At 42.8% G+C, this 18033-nt stretch overlaps 1 protein-coding gene across 5 annotated transcripts in view; it reads left to right on the forward strand.

Moving 5' to 3' along the window:
- KCNAB1 (potassium voltage-gated channel subfamily A regulatory beta subunit 1) overlaps positions 1-18033 on the forward strand; it is a 357780-nt gene that overhangs the window by 241457 nt on the left and 98290 nt on the right. For all 5 annotated transcript variants that reach the window (XM_066589806.1, XM_066589828.1, XM_066589812.1 and 2 more), the window contains exon 2: positions 1045-1088. In XM_066589806.1, the coding sequence (XP_066445903.1) occupies positions 1045-1088 (44 nt within the window). The remainder of the gene's footprint in view (positions 1-1044; positions 1089-18033) is intronic.

Genomic DNA, 18033 nt, shown 5'->3' on the forward strand with positions numbered 1-18033 from the left:
AATAAACCCAAAACACCCATAGCACAGGTCCTCGCCTCTCGCAGCCTCCCCCTCACTTATCTTAGTAATGATGAGCCCCCAGTGGGGACAGCGGCCCCCAGCAGCGACAGAGCCTCCAACAGCAGCCCCCCAGCAGTGAAAGCGGCCCCCAGCAGCAAAAGCGCTCCCCAGAGTGGCCCCCCAGCAGTAACTGCCCTCCATAGCAGCCGTCAGCAGCGACAGCGGCCTCCAGCAGTAACTGCCCTCCACAAAGGCCCCCAGCATTAACTGCCCCCCAGAGCAGCCCCCGCAGCAGTAACTGACCCCCACAGCAGCCCCCCCAGTAGTAACTGACCCCCAAAGCGGCCCACCAGCAGTGACTGACTCCCACAGCGGCCCACCAGCAGGGACTGAACCCCACAGCGGCCCCCCAGCAGTAACTGACCCTCACAGCAGGCCCCCAGCAGTAACTGCCCCCCACAGCGGGCCCTCAGCAGTGACTGCCCCCCACAGTGGCCCCCCCCACAGTGACTGACCCCCACAGCGGACCCCCAACAGTGACTGACCTCCACAGCGGGCCCCAAGCAGTGACAGTGCCCCCCGACACCCACGTACTTACCTCCTGGAAGCTCCACCCCTCCTGTGCCTGGCGCGCCACTAGTAGAGATGATCTCCGGCGCACACTGTGACGTCAGTGTGCTGCCGGACGCTCTCGTGGAACCAACAGGTAGGGGACGTCCGGGGACGGGGGGAGGAGGATCCCGGCTGCACACTGACATCACAGTGTGCGCTGGGATCAGCGCTGCTAGTACTGCTGGTTATTGAATACCAGCAGGGGAGCCACGGCCCCTGCCAGTATTCACTAATGGGGTGTCAGCGACTATGGCTACGCGTGTCAGTGCTGACACGCGTGTCATTGGTCCGCCATCACGGATCTAGGAGGATTATGTATTTCACAAAATACATGCAGAATGGATTCCTGCAATTTTCATTGAATTCTCTACTTTCATAAAAGAAAATATTTCCCTTTATAATTGACAACAATCTTCTTGCTTGTTTTTCTAGAAATCTTGGGAAATCCGGTCTTCGCGTCTCATGTCTAGGACTTGGTAAGTAAATTATTCCAATCATCATGTAAACTTCACATTTGCTTACTGTAAAGAATGCTGTAATGACATAAAAAAGCATTTTCCTAATTGATTCAAACTACCCTGCTGTGCTTAATTCTTCTAATTTCAATTCCATTGTAAAGCTATATACACAGTGGAATCCACCGCAGAATTTTCCACATAGACTCCATATCTACAACCAGCAGCAGAAATCTGTGACTATTCTGCCGTGGTGTTTGTCGTGGATCCACAAATGGATATAGCCACGTCAAAGGGGAAATCTGTGAGTGGAATTCCGCAAAGTTTCCGTGCTAATCTCTGTCAAGAAGTGTCATGTTAGTTCTTCCCGTGGAAACGTGGTGGAATTCCACATGCAGATTTTCCCATTGTCGGCTATTCTGCCACAATTTTACCATCGGAATCCATGTGGATAATTCCGCTGTACATTCCGTCTTGTGAACATAGCCTAACAGGCTGGATATGTGAGTATGAAAGAAACATAAATCAAACACATGCATTTAGAATCTAATTTAACCAATAAAATCTCATCTACCAAGAAATGAAGTTGCTCATCAAACCCTAAATCCCAAATGGCATCATTCTAATGGTTGTCTCATTAAGACAATCCGGTTTTGTATGAAAGCCTGCTGGGTGATTAATTTCTGTGGTTCTGGTTTCTCTAACCTCTTGCGGTCAGCTGATATTACAGTGGAAGCTGTAAGAGAGTTAGAAAAGTTAACCCTCTGAACTAAGGGAAGTTATCATGATTAAAACTAGCAAAATACATATCTGTATATAGTTAGTTAGTTACCGTATATACTCGAGTATTGGCCGACCCAAGTATAAGCCGAGCCAATAAGTTTTACCCCCAAAAAATGGGAACATTTATTGACTCGTGTATATACTGCGTAAACCCCCCCCCCCCCATACTCCCCTCCCAGCCGGCGTCTGTGTCTGTGCAGCAACCTGCGTGAATTCTCCCTGCTGTTATCCCTGCCGTCCTCTCTACTCGGCTCTGTCATCTCTGTCAGTGCTGTGTATGTAAGCGCTGTGATTGGATTGAGTGCCACCCAATCACAGCGCTTACTTACACAGTGCTAATGGCGGGGATTTGAAAGCCGATTAGGGAGATGACAGCGGGGAAAACTCTAAAGAAGCTTGCGACTGGCTGTGAATGATCGAGCGCTGGCTTCGATTGGCTGGCGCTTGATCCAATCACAGCATTGACAGCGGGGGATGACAGAGCTGAGCAGAGAGGACGGCGGGGGATGACAACGGGGAGATTTCCAGCAGCTTGCCGCATCACCGCCAGGAACACAGGAATTCAAGAAGCTTGTGGCACCACTGCCAGGGACACAGACACCGGCTGGGAGGTGAGTATTGAGGTGTTTTTTTTGTTTTTTTTAACCCTTCCCTGACTCGAGTATAAGCCGAGGGGGGCTTTTTCAGCACAAAAAAATGTGCTGAAAAACTAGGCTTATACTCGAGTATATATGGTAGTTTGTATATAATGAAGTATAGGAATGTATTTATAACTGAGGAATATCATAGTACTAATGAGTATTAATTGATGTCAGGACGTGCCTATATATTTGAAGTATAATATATGCCTGTCTAATGTTGAGTGTAATGTATGTATACAGCTATTCAAGACTGTGATATGTAGCTGTCATGCTATAATGGATAGATACTGCAGTGAGTGGTGAGTAATGCATAGCTGCAGGAAGTAGTCATAGGAATAATGTCAATCAATGATGTTTGTGGTATAGGAATAGCTAGTAAGACACTGTGTGATAGACCAAATAATATAGTACTGGTAACTACACATTGCTATGGTTCCTAGAATATTAACCTGGCCACCTCTGGTATGGGTAAAACAGTGTAGAAATATGATGGATAGCTGTAGAACGATGATTTAATCTCATTGTAAAGTGATTATGCTAAACAGTGTAACACGCTGATTGTGACATTATCTGTCATAGTCTGTGCGGATGAGAGCTTAAAATACAAAAAGCAGTCACGGTGACGACTGGTTAGTGCTCTGCAGCCAGTCATCATGCTGGATGGGGCTTGTGCATGTGTTAGTGAATTAGAGGACATGTCTTGTAAGGGTGCAGCCTAAGTGAGGTATATAAGGCAGGGTGCAGCATCGCAAATGTTAATGTGCTACAGAGGTGGTGTCATACTGCCGCAGGAGGGCATTGCAAGGTTCGAATCTCATGTGAGAGGTTGGGAGAAGACTTGTGAGTGTTAGGCAAGGAAACCTTGGAGCCTCCTGTTCAGGACAGTTAGGTCCACATAGTCAACCATTGAAGAGTGAGAGTAGTGGTCATTTACTGCTGCTGTTGAGAGAGTGTAAGAAGCACCTATTGCAAGGATTATGAGTTTTTACCAAAACACCAAGTGTTGTGTAATGTGCCATGGAGCCACAAGAGGCCTGATATTAATCATGACAGACTGTGTGTCTCAAGAGGAGTTGAGAGTAAATAAGTGGCCTAACAGAGTGACTAAGTAAGTATATTTGTAACTGCGCAGTAACTGAAGATTGTAACAGAGTTGTTAGAGAGTTCAAAACTGTAACACAGGGCTCTAAGGGATATCATCTCTCCTTAGGGAGAGCACCAAAAAGGTGAGTGAGTAGACTTATAAGGCCATCCATGCTCCCCTGGGTAATATGCAAATAAGGGAGATGGAACAATACCTCTTTAGCACCACTTATTGGAAGGCAGCATTCCTTCAAATCAAAGCTTGACCCTTTGTACAGGTCTGTAGAGCAATGAATGAGAATTGAAAACCAAGCCAAAATCCATACATATCTGTTTCAAGGTTTTTGCCCCTCATCAGTGTGCAGTAGGATCTGGCTTGGCTAGTTAGAGACCTGTGACATGGGTTTGTAGGAGTATCCTCTCTCCTTAGGAAGAGCACCAAGAAGGTGAGTGAGGAGACTTATAAGGCCATTCATGCTCCTCTGGGTAACGGGGTTCTAAAGCACATGTAACATCAACATTTAAAATAGTATTTGTACTGTTGATTTCTTCATATTGACTGTTACAGCAAAACAGCTGTCGAGTAAAGTTATTCTTCATTTTTTGGATCTGTGCTCATTCTCTTATTTGTCCCCCACAAATTGCTGCTCAAGTAAATGACCACCTGTGCAATGCTTGGACACATCAGGGATCAAGATCTATCCGTTCTGGCTCGTAGACAGAGGACCCCTTCTTTGACATCCATATAAACTAATTCGAAAAGCTATAGAAAAAACAGCACCAGGTTCGATTTGGCTTTTTTTTTTAGTTTATGCCAGATTCACATACAAGGGGCGTGCTTTATTTCCAAAGTTGGAGCGTGCTGCAAAAGGGTGTGAAAGCCCACTGCAGCATGCTTCAGCTTTGTCAACAAAGTACACACCTCATATATGAATTTGGTAGAACCTAAAAAAGAATGTACTTTCATGGATTCCATTTACCACGTGTCATGTGGCCATGCATAGCGTGCGTAATACGTGGCCAAATCACGGTTATGTGAATGAGCCCTTATTCCCTTTTAGATATTATTGATATATTTGTCAATTTGGAATATGTTCAGAAATATGGTTATAAACTGCGAGATATAGGAATCTTTCCATGGCTGTTCTAATAGAGAATGTCATCATAGCAACACAGTGAACGTCTCATAGAGAAAAGCTCTTCTATAAAAATTGTCAGTTTGGCCCTCAGTAACCCGCCAGACAAAAACTTCATTTTCCCACAGTATGGGATTCTCACCCGTTAATACTACAGCCGAGATAGGGCAGAACCCATCTGCTCGCGTTTTTTTCAAACTTTGAATGACCAGCAAACGGGAAGAAATTTCCCTTGTTGATGCACAACAACGGCACCAGCGGTAAGGTAGGCCCTGCCCTATCTTCCTGCATGTAGTATTAACTACATACAAGAAACTTAGTGCAAGTTCTATCTTTTCTCACCCGTACTATTAAGAATACCGCTAGTGAAAATGAAAACCATTGACCGCATATCACGGCCGCATAACGTGACTAAAACATGCCCATGGGTAGAAGCCCTTAGGGCATATTCACTGGCATATTTTCTGTGATTGGACATAATACGGACAGTATAAACCTCACTGATTTACATTGAGCTATATAGATGAGTGTTTGCTCACATAGAGACCAAGGGCTTTAACAGACGAACATATGGGTGAATAGATTCGCCGCAACGTATTTGCACATCAACAGGGTTTGGAGGTGGCACTGAACAGGCACACGCATGCCAATGCATATTATTGTAACTTTTCCGCTCGAAATGCCAGTTCACATGCGCATGTGATACTCCCTTTCCGTGGAATAGAACTGCCATATCACGAACCAAAATCACCCATTAAAGTCTATGGGATCGCATAAAAACGCAGCAAATATACAGTTGCATGTATATCCACTGCTGTTTTATGTATGTTGCCAGGGTATAAAAATAATTACATTAGTTGGGCCTTCTTAAGGTTTAACGCATACACACCAAACACATTATAAATACGCACTTACACACAAAGTGAAAATGGTATAATTTTCATGTCCCGAAATTGCATACATTCATGTGAGTGAGCGGGTTCATAAATAGTTGTGTTAAACACCTGGCTATAATAAAAAATATATATAATAAAAGAGCCTATACTCACCCATCCTGGATGCCCAAATCCCCAATGCTGCATCTCCTGTTATCTCCACCAAGTGGGTTTACAAGCTGCAGTCAGCTTGTATACAGAACATCACAGACTGCTGCACCCAATCACTGGTCTTGGCAGAAGATCCCTTTAAGCCCAAAGTTTAAGCCATTTCTAAAACTTTTGATATATGCATTTTTCATTATGAACCCACTCTTTTTTTTTTTAATGACACTAAAAAAGTTTAACATTTTAAAAAGAGGAACAGAAAACAAGAGTCGTCAATCTGTGTATAATGTGGGAGGCACAAGAATGCCCTCAAAAATAGGCCAATACGGTTGCTGCCAATACTTCACCTTCTGCTATGATTGAATACTTCATTTTTAGCCACACTGCTCAAAATGCCTTGCTGTATTTTTGTTTAGATGTTTCATTTTTATTAAATTTCTGCTTTTTTAATTACATTTTAATGACATTTGTTCTTTCCCTCTGTTCTGTATTTGGGCTGAATTATTTGTAAGCATTATTTCTAAATTGGAAGCGCAAAAGTGGCTGAGAAAAGCACAAGTGAAGAACCTGGTTATGAGATTAAATTAGCGCATCGACAGCCAAATAAATCAACAAATGCAAAGCACTTATTGAGAAAGCACGACAGTTGTTTAGTAAAGCATGAACGGCGCTACTTTGGCAGAAAAGTAATGAAATGCTAAAGATTTTTTTTAACTATACAATCTTTTTTAGTTAAATTACTTGTAGGAGAGAGTCATATATAAAATATTGTAAAAGTGTAATGCGCTGAACATGCCAACCATATTGCAAGCTGAAAGTAAAAGCCCACTTTTAGACACCATGCAATTTTTAGATCCAATATTCTGTGCAGATACATTCCATAATATATCTTTCTATGGCTCAAACTTTCAAATCCAATATATAGACCTGCCTCTTAAATGGACAGGGCACACAGCTAGCTTTCCTCTCACTGAGCAATCCTAATAGATTTTGAGTTATTGAGGGCTACTCCTCCCACTAAATGGTGCCTAAGCAATCTGTTTCTAGTGTATGCTAAGGTGTCTAGTTCTCCTGGTTTTGATATCTACCTGTTCCACTCAGCTTTTCCAATATTAGTTGACCATGCTTATTCTATCTGCTGCCTGCCCTGACCCTAGGACTGTTTCGTTGTTATATAAGTATTCCTCCTGTCCTGACATTGGCCTTGTTCTACGACCACTTCTCCATCCACTACTGCATTACTTCTACCAATTTTCTCCAGATGCCTCATGACGTAGACGTTTTCTGGGATAACGGTCTAGAGTCTCTGTCAGCAAAGACCAGATCCTGATTGTTGGGGTTAAAGTGTGCAGATTAGGGAACCCCTAGTACAGTCTCCAGATCTACCTCTAAGCCAAATTGGCTTTGCGGCACAGCAAGTCCACATTTACTGCCGTGATGGTAGTAGTGTCAAGCAGAACCTGAAAGGGACCATTTTTATGTTCATTGTCAGACTCCTGTCTTCTATGTATGTCAAATGTGAACAAAGCAGCTCCTCCTGCCTCGCTAACAGCAGGAAGTCTCAGCACAATCTGAAGCACCAATCAGCTGCATATGGACATAGCATAGTCTCTATGGGGAACCCAGGCTGTTTATCCTCCCTCACCAAACAAAAACACTACCTGCAATAATAACGTATTAGCTCTGCTTGGAAACTGCAATTTAATTCATTAGAGTGGAGCTCCAAGTAACAAAAAACAATGGCACATAAGTAGAATTTTTCATCTTGCAGGACTGTAAACTGCCTGCGGCATCCTATATAGCTGTTTATTACCTTACTGTCTACAAACTCTTTAATATCAGGAAAACCTTGCGTGTAAAAAAAAAACAAGCGTAGAAATCAGAAATAGTCAAGAGTCTAACATAGAAGCAATTTAAACCGATCAGTCAAGCCCATTGCATGTGTTCTCCCTGAATAGGGGGTTGTGCAGCTTAATAACTTTCTGAGCGAACTTCCACAGGAATGGCTATGGCTGTGTTGGTCCCAGTGGAGGACGCTCTACAGAACATTCATTATTAAGATAACAATGCTTGTTATTTTATTGCACACTTAACTATGAACAGAGATGCTTGGGTGGGGTTTACGGTCATATTTATATTATAATTTCCGATTAAAGCTGAATTCTAATTACACTGTAAACACATCAAAGGGAAGCCCCAAGGAAGCAGAGGACGAAGGAAAATAAGAAAATTTCCATGATTTTTATGGTGCGGTAACTATGGATACAGAATCTGTGGGTGTCTCACTCTGTGATTATTAAAGCAAAAGCGCTATGAACACAATCAGATACAAAAAGCCATAGGAATATAATGTAAGATATGTCTCCTTATGGGACGCTTTTACATTTGTAGAACCATTCTGCAATGCTGAGTACAAGAACGTCACCCAGCATGATAATCAACTGCACCATAGAATCATTGCCATGAATTTGCATCAAGACAGTGTCTATGCCCTCAGTAGACATAGGGTTAACAATGCAGTTATATCCAGACCTTTAGTGTTGGACACATCTGTTCTATGCAAAATTCAAGCAGCTGTATATATTATACTTTCATGAGGTTATATGTCATTTAACCTCCTTATTTGTCACATATTTGGGGAAAAAAGCATGCCTGAAGCGTAGAATAACCATAAATGCAATCTTCTGACTCAATATTAAAGAGATTCTGCTATCAGATACAGCTGCCTGAATACGGACAGCCTGAACCTGAGACAGAGAAGCTTATTACCCGCTGAGGGTTTGTTTTCCGAAACACTGCAACGTTTCAGGATAAATGCATTTTGAAATTTGACGCTGAGTTGAGAGTCACGGGGGCGGGCCTTGCTGACCACTTTGTGCCTGCTGCATGAAGACTGACAGCCCCTCTCCCTGCTTGTGTATAGAGAGAGCTGTCACTGTGCCTGCAGCGGGCGGGGAGAGGCTGACAAATTTCAAAGTGGATTTATTCAAGAAACAGTGTAGGGTTTTTAGAATGAAACACCAACGGAGGCAATAGTCTCTTCTGTCTCAAGTTCATGCTGCCCATGGTTCGGGCAGCATGATCCGATGAAAAAATCCCTTTAAGCATTTATGCCAAGCACAAAAATAAACTCCTGGTGATAGTTTTTCTTTCCACGTATTTACAATAAACTATATAGTCAATCAAAATTTCATCAAATGACATATATACCTTGAATTCTTTGGCAGTTAATAACGTTTGTGGAGATACCGCATATGTGCAATGAAGTACACAGGAGAAAGAGGGCCTCATAGTAAAGATAAAAATGGCCTTCCCATAATTCTGCCGGGTTTTCTAACTCAGGACAGAAGACTCTGGTGTTTGTTCTCCCCCAAGAACTTCTTTTTTATGACCCTTCAGACAATTCCGCACCCTGTTGCTTATTGATAATGTAGTTTGTGTGGATAGGGGAGTCCTGCAAAGGTACTTGCCACCCAATAGCAAAGGGCATGCCATCAACCAGCACTTGGCTTTTTCTGTCCATTGGTCACATAGGGTTTGCATGATTAACCTATAAATACACCTTTGGATATGCCTTTCTAAAGCTTACAGAACCCCTATAGTTAGAGAATCACTTTTCTTAAAAAAAAAATAGGAGATGAAATTGTTATAGGCAGTCTTAAAGGGGTATTCACATCTAGGACTTTTATGGCATGCCTTAAAAGTCTAAATAAGGGAGATGAAACAATATCTCCACCTATTGGAAAGCAGCCAAAGTTAGACTCTTTATACAAGCCTTGTAACAATGACTGGGAATTGAAAGCAAAGCCAGACTCCATGCACAGACAGCTGTTTCAGGGTAAAAGTCTAATGGATGTATGTTCCATCTCTGTGACCCACACCAACCTCGCGTTTAGGCCCCAAACAAACCATGCCTGGCCCAGCTGATTGTGGTGGCCAAGGGTGTTTAGGATTTACAGAAACAGCTGAGTGGGCATTGCCACACTGTTTCCATAACTTCCATAAGATTTAACGGGAGTTATGTAAATAGTGTAACACAGTGTTTCCATAACTTGAGCTGTGCTATGATTTTTTTGTAGATTCCATTGACTTCTATGGGAATTGTGGAAACAGTGAAGCAATTCTCACTCCACTTCTGATTCTACTTCTTTATCAGCAGTTTGTGCTAAAGTAGCTGTTCTGTGGCATTGGATCAGATGGGCTATCCTTGAGTGAAAAAGAGAGAAACCAACATAAGTATTACAACAACTATTCAACATGTGGTTCATTTAAAATGACATTTTTTAAAATCTGTATTAAATTAAAGCGCTATTCTCACCTTCCATAGGATATGCCATAAATGTCTGAGAGATGCAGGTCCTACTTCGGAGAATAGCACCTATCTCTGAAACTAGGGGTCCCTGACGACCCCATCCCACCTCACCTTTTCCAGCTTGCCACCATCAAGAGGTGATTGGGTTATGGGACAACAGTCAAGGAGCCTGTGCTACATTGTTACCATAACTCCTATAGAGGTGAATGGAAGTTACATAAACAGCGTAGCATATTAAGATATACTCTTTCTACATCTCATAAGTTATGGCAACAGTGTAGCTCACCCTGCTATACTAATAACGTAATTCACATTCACTTCTACGTGAGTTATGGATGCTGCTTAGCACAGGGTGCTCAGCTATTTCTGTAAAAGCCATCCACTTCTTAGAGGCTGGTTGTGGCGGCCAGTGGGGCAGTGAGCGGTAAATAGGATGGGGCAGGGTCACAGATGACAATACCCCTTTAACTTTAAAAATTAGACTTTAACTTAAAGGAAAAAATAAAGGAAATAAATTTCCTAGACCGGGCGATGGGTCAGTAGATCTGGATTCCTGTATGTTTTATTAAACCAAAATCCTGGGGGAAACACACTGAGTCTTTTATAGAGTTTGAGAAGTTTATGAAAGAATATTTCATGCTACAAAGTTAGACACACTACATGGCGGAATCCTTAAGGCTGCATCTCATGACCTACATTCTAATAGACTATGAGGAGTTAGAAGAACACACAGCATGGTGCTATTCTACAACAAACAGCAGTCACTGTGTATGTTACCCATCTGATACAGGCCATGAAAATGGTTTAACAATCTATTTTATTTAGAAGTAATGGCATGACACTGTGGAATAGACAACCACACCTGGACTATGTGCTGCAAATACTAATGCTTCTATACCTGCAGGTTTTGGTACAGTGACAGAATACAGATACAAAACATAGTAATAAAGTCTTGTCAATGAGATATCTTTGAGGCCTCGGTCACACGGGCGTTTTTTCGCGCGATTTGCGCATGCGCATGCGATCTGCACATATATAGACCCAATGCTTCGCAATGGGATCGGTCACATGTCCGCTTTTTATGCGGATGTGCCATAAATTATAGGACACAACGATTCGCAGAACGCGCCTATCTGCATTCTGCGCATCGCTGTGTTCTATATATGCGCTCAATGGGGCCGGTGGCAGCAGCGCCGACCCCATTGAGAACATATACTATAAAGATCGTTCTCCTCTGCCACAGCTATGGCACACCTGTGGCAGAAAAGAACGATGTTCGCCCAGGATAGCAGGCAGCGCTGGGCCGTTTCGCCGAAAACGCTGCTAGCTGCAGATTTTTCGGCGAATTGTCAGCCCTGGTCACACGATTTGCGGATGCGCATCCATCATGCGATCCGCAAATCGCGCGAAAAAACACCCGTCTGACTGAGGCCTAAAGGGGTTGTCCCACTTAAAGTTGACAAAGAGAACTCAGTACTTAAAGAGAAATCAGTACATTGTGCTGTGGCCCAGGTTGGTGCTGCAGGCTAAGTTCCATTCATATCAATAGTAGCATGCAGTACCAACTCAGGCCACTGCGCTGCTCCCTGCAGCAAAACAGCTAGAAGGTGGACAACCCCCTTAAATATGCTTCTTAAAGGGAACCTGTCACCTCTGAGCAGCACCATTAACTAAATTATGATATTTTTAATTGTAAAGATGTGCAACTTTTACACACTACTAAACTGGTATAAATTGTTTATTAAATTCCCCTCTATGTCTACAAAAAAAGGGGCAGATCACTATAAAGATATATTAAGGCGTTAATTAGCACAAAATGTGAGACCTAAAATAGGTAAAATCTTAAGGAAAAATGATCTTTGGCTGTGCATATCGATGCCATTGCGTTTTTAAAGGGAACCTGTCATCTCTGAACAGCACCATAAACTAAGTTTTGGTGCTGTTTGAGGAGGTGATGAGGAATTGGGGATGAATTTTTTTATACAAAAATGAAAAAAAGGGGGTTTGATACGGTGTTAGCCAGTAGAGCAAAGTGTGATTGTTCTCAGTAAGAGAAGCCAAGTAATCTTGTAGAAATGATACCTTTTAATGGGTAACAAAAATACATGAGGTTACAGCAAACTTTTGAGTTTTATTCTTGCCTGATGAAGGGTCGAAAGAACCCGAAAGCTTGTTGTAACATCATATGTGTTTGTTAGCCATTAAAAGGTATCATATCTACAAGATTACTTGGTTTCTCTTACTGAGAATAATCACACTTTTTTTATACTGACCCAATATTCCTAACTCCAGAGACAATTATCTTAGAGTGGAATATAAAACACTATTCTGAGATTTATGTGCCCACGGGCATAAAAGATAGCATGTTGGCTATTGGCAGCCACCACTAGAGGGTGCTTAGGAGCTTGCTGCATACTGTGTTATCTTAGAGTTCAATGTATTGCAGTATACAGAAAGCTGGTAAGTTGCTTCTATTGGCAGTTGTTAGTATCCAGCATATGAGGTTGTAAATCTACATTTATGCAGGAAATTTAAAACTGTATTTCATGCAAAAAGTGCTCCAACTGCTTTAAATAATAGGAAATAAATTAGCACATAATTTTAAATGTATTTAAATCATTGTATTTAATGGTGTGTGAACGTTCATTTTAAAGGGATAGTGTGCTTTAAAGGAAATCTGCTCTGTCTCTTACACTGCCCTGGCCGCGGCCAGCACACTTTAGTGACAGACATACATTCACCCCTTCCCTCTCCATTGCTGATTGACAGGTCTCTCCATATGCACAGTAACACAGAGAGACCTGTCAATCAGCATCAAGAGGCGGGAAGAGCAGTGAATATATGACTATTAATGAATTTTGTCTGACTCATCTCTTCCGGGCAATACAAACTTACACTGAATTATCGTTTTAAGCAATAGACTGCTGAAATAAGCATTTCTGTCACTATTTTGTGCTGCCAAAAGCCAGGGCAATTTGAAAGTCTCGAATTATATTGTGAAAGTATTGAATTATATTTTATGCAGTAGTGTTGTATGCATAGCAAGACATGTGTGCAAAAGATGCACTGTAGTGAATTTTTACCAACACGGTCTGAGACATTAAGCATGCAGCTTTGGCATAATTAACCTTTGTAGTGCTTTACTAAGAGAGAAGTATCACACATAGACTTTGAACTGTTTACTTGGTGATTTTCTGAGGGATGTCACACTATATAACTTTTTGCCTTGCAACAATAAAACAGAAGAGCTTGGAAACATCACTTGAGTGTTTTCTCATTTTCTTCTGCATCAAATTTTAATTAGGCGTACCTGATTAATAAGGCTACGATACCCACCTAGATTAACTGATTACAGCACAGATTTTTCTGTGTGGATTTTGCCTCTAAAAACCATGGTTAAGCCATGAATTTCTGTCACATGTTTTTCTGCTGATTCACATGCGGATTTTGCCCTGTCAGTTGGCAAAATTCACATGCTAAATTTCTAATGTAAATCAGCACGCATCTATAAAGTGACATGCTTTTCTTTTCTATATAGAACTCTAAGGGAAAATTACCTAGAAAGTAGCCAGATCTAAAGCATGCTGTATTTTGAGAAACAAGAAAAAATTGCCATGGACCCAGAAAATGCATCAAAAATATGAAAAAATGCCACAAAAAGAAGATTGTTAAATCTGTCCAAAAACCTCACAACCACATAAGCCACACCCCATTTTCTTTCTTGTTTGGACAAGTTGAGTGAGAGGGCGCAATACAGCAAAAAGTCACATTTGTTTGCACAAAAACTCTCTTGCACTAAAATTGCAATTTTTGATTACAGAATTCTGGTGCAACTAGTTTGTTTTTTTTTATAAATTCTTTATTTATTGCATTTACATATACATTTACAGTTGTGTTATTCTTTTCGGTATTCTGGATATGTCCAGCTGCATATAAATTTTTAATAACTGAGAATTTGAGAACTTTTTGAGCTATATCAGGTCTGTAATAAAACTGTTTTGAAACACGTGAAACCAGGCTAATAGTCTTCTTATGTATCCATTTGAAGTGATTTCAATCAGATACTGCCAGGTTGTCTTATTTTGAACCAGATTAATTGGGTTAACTAACAGACTTACAAGACACATAGGGAATGGGCATTTCGGGTAATATGGAGAGAGGGGGGGGAGAAGGGGGGACTAGGAAAAGAGATTATATTAAAAAGGAAAAAAAAAAAAGTGGAAGAGGTATAGATGGAGGAGGCGGGGGGGGGGGGCAATAGAGTGTACTCGTGGTCTTAGGGTTAATTCAGGAAGATTGGGGACTAAGTAGCGGTCGGTATTCATCTGAGTCTTGGAACTCTATCCAGTGATACCATGTTTTCCTGAATTTTTCTTGTGTGCCCTTGAGTGTTGCGGAAAGGTCCTCCATCTCCATTATCCATCTTGCTTTGTTGAACCACATCGCCATTGAAGGCGGGGTTGGTTTTCTCCATAGCCTGGCTATGCATGATCTCGCCGCGCCTACCAGGACGCATACGATCGATTTTTTGTATACCGTTAGTGGTATATCGCAATGGTGTAGCAGGAAGAAGGATGGTGTTTTTGGTAGTGAGTACTGGGTGAATTTTGAGGTGATCCGCCATACGTCTGACCAGAAGCTCGCCAGTGCTGGGCAGTCCCAGAAGACGTGCAGCATAGTCCCCTGGTCTGTTCCACATCTCCAGCACAAGGGGGAGACTGATGGGAACAGTTTGTGTAGGTGTGAAGGCACTCTGTACCACCTGGTTAGAATCTTGTATCCTGATTCTTGTATTCTGCTCGAGATTGAAGCAGAGTGTGTCAAGGTAAATATCCTCTTTCGGTCTTCTGGGGTTAGTTGGATTCTCAGCTCCTCCTCCCACTTTGCTATGTATCTTGGTGGTGATGTCTCCGTTTGTGTGTTGAGGATGTTATACATTCTAGACAGTGTGTGTCTGGAGGGGCCTTTCGTGCTGCATGCAAGTTCAAATTGTGTTTTGTGTCTCCTAAATTCGCTTGGATGTGGTAGTGAAAGGAGGAAATGTCTTAATTGTAGTGTCTGCCAAATTGGTAATGGAGCGGAGTCCCCATTTTCTCTTAGTGTTTCTATCGGGTGCCACTGTCCGTCCTGTAGAAAGTGTTCTGCCCTGTATTTGCCTTCAGAGAACCAGGTGCGAAAAACTTTGTTTTCACATCCGGGTGGGAATCTTGGGTTGTTCAGGATTGGTAGCATTGGGGAGGGTCTGGGGGATATGTCTGTTCTGTTTGAGATTTTGGTATATACCCTCAGTGTGGGTCCAATAGTGGGGTGTTGCGTGAGGTCTGTAACGGCTGGGTTGTCGATCCAGGGAAGGACTACTAATGGTGCCGGGGATATTGTCTGCTCTATGGTGATCCACTGTTTCATCTCTGCGTAACGGTGCCAATCGATGATCCTGGCCAGGTGAACTGCCTGGTGGTATTTTCCAATATCTGGAAGTCCCATTCCCTCCTCGTTTTTTGGTCTGGACAGTGTGTTCTTAGCTATTCGTGGGGCCCTGCCTGCCCAGACAAAGGTTGTTATCTGTGCTTGTAGGGTCATAAGGAATTGTTTCGGAACGTGGATAGGGAGGGCCTGTAGTAAATATAAGAGTCTAGGAAGGATGTTCATTTTAATGATTGCTCCTCTGCCAAACCAGGAGAAGGTGCCCTTCGTCCATCTATTGAGATCCTGTCTGATTTTGCTTAGTAATATTGGAAAGTTGGCTGTATATAAATCTTCTACTTTTGGTGTTAAGTGAATACCCAGGTATTGAATGTGGTCCCTAGCCCATGAAAATGAAAAGTGGCCTTTTAGTTCCTCGACCAATTGTTGTGGTAGAGATACGTTCAATGCTGCAGATTTATGATAGTTTATCTTGAAGTTGGATAGTGTGGAGTATTTGTTTATTTCCATCATTATGTTTGGCAGTGTGATTCGTGGCTTAGAGATGAACAGCAGATCGTCCGCGTATGCCGCGATCTTGTGTTCTGTACCTCCTATTTTGATCCCATGGATATTTGGGTTGGACCTAATCTGTGTTAGCAGGGGCTCTAGGCATATAATGAATATCAGGGGGGACAGGGGGCAGCCTTGCCGCGTGCCGTTGGAGATACGGAATGGTGTTGAAAATTGACTGTTTGCCCTGACTGAAGCTGTTGGGCCGGAGTATAGGCTTGTAATCCATTGTGACATGTTAGTTCCCATTCCCATGTGTGTCATCGTCGCGAACAGGAAATCCCACTCTACTCTGTCAAATGCCTTGTCCGCGTCTGTGGATAGAAGGCATGTCAGCAGGGACTGTTTTCTTGCCAGATGTATTAGATTAATGGCTTTTGTTGTGTTGTCTCTCGCTTCTCTTAGCGGGACAAATCCGACTTGGTCTTTGTGGATAATAGTTTACAGGTAGGGGGAGATCCTGTTCGCGAGGATTTTAGCAAACAATTTCAGGTCTGTATTTAGTAGGGAAATAGGGCGGTAGCTTTGACATTGTGATGGGTCTTTTCCTTCTTTATGGATGACCGTTATGTGTGCTGTTAGAGTGTCCCTAGGTATTCTGTTTCCCGATGTTATAGACTTTTATGAAGATGGGGGAAAGGGTCTCCGCGTATTTCTTGTAATAGGTTAGGGTGAGTCCATCCGGACCTGGCGCTTTCCCTGTCTGCGAGTCTGTTAGCGCCTTTGCTAGTTCAATCGGAGATATTGGCTCTTCCATTGAGTCAATTGCTTCTTGGGTGAATCTACTGGAATTGGCCCGTTGTAAATAATACCTGATCAGGGCCCTCCTGTGTATCTTCTCCTGTTCTGATTGTGGTGTTGTAACGTTATATAGGGAGTTGTAGTATTCTCTGAATGTCTCGGTTATTTGTTGAGGTAGGTGTAGCGCTTGGCCGTTGGGGGCATTGATGTGTGGGATATAGGTTTTGGCTCTTGTGGTACGCAGTGCCCGGGCTAGTGCGCGGCTAGGTTTGTTGCCAAACTCGTAAAAGTGTCGTCTGCACTTTACTATGTTTCCTTTGGCTTGTCCCAGACAATATGTGTGTACTTTCTCTCTTAATTGGAGCAGTTCTGCTCCTCTCGCATTGTCTTGGGTGGTTTTGTGTAATGCTTCTAGAGCTTGGATTTGGTCTAGCAGTCCTTTTAGGTGTGCTCCCCGCTCTTTTTTGATGCGGGAGCCCATCTCCACGCACCGTCCTCGGATTACGCATTTATGGGCCTCCCAGACTGTTAGCGGGTCTACTTCAGGTGTATCGTTTTGTTCAAAGTATTCTTTTAATGCTTTGTGTATTTCATCTCATGTTGTCGGGTCTTGAACTAGTGACTCGTTAAGTCTCCAGTGCCACTCTCTTCTGTGTAGGGTGGGGAGTTTTAGCTTTATTGTGATCAAGGCGTGGTCAGAAAATGTGATATTGTCTATGGATGCCGCGACTAACGTCTGCAGTGATGAGTGCTGAAGGAGGAAATAATCGATTCTGGAGTATGTGTTATGGGGTTGAGAATAAAAGGTGTAATCTTTAGTTGTAGGGTGTAGGATTCTCCAGGCGTCTACCATTTGGTGTTTGTGAAGAGTTCTTTTAATCCTATGGTGTGCTGACATGGAGAGGCTATCGCTTCCCCTGGACGTATCTATCCTTAGGTCAAAGGTGGTGTTGAAGTCTCCTCCGAGTATCAGAGTGCCCTCTTTAAATTCCTCCAGCTCCTCCAGGATCCCCTCCAAAAAGGTCACCTGGTTGGAGTTGGGGGAGTATACTGCCACGAGTGTGACTGGTGTATAAGCGAGCTTACCTTTGAGAAGCAGGTATCTACCTCCAGGGTCACTGCGGATCTCCTTCATCTCCCATGGGATGGAGCTGGCTATGAGAATCGAGACCCCCTTGGATTTGGAGTCTGCATTCGTGCTATGGTAGGCGTTTGGAAACCTGGCGTCCGACAGCCTGGGGCATGTGTTTG

This window comes from Eleutherodactylus coqui, chromosome 1, assembly GCF_035609145.1.
Source record: "Eleutherodactylus coqui strain aEleCoq1 chromosome 1, aEleCoq1.hap1, whole genome shotgun sequence".
NCBI classification, from domain to species: Eukaryota; Metazoa; Chordata; class Amphibia; order Anura; family Eleutherodactylidae; genus Eleutherodactylus; species Eleutherodactylus coqui.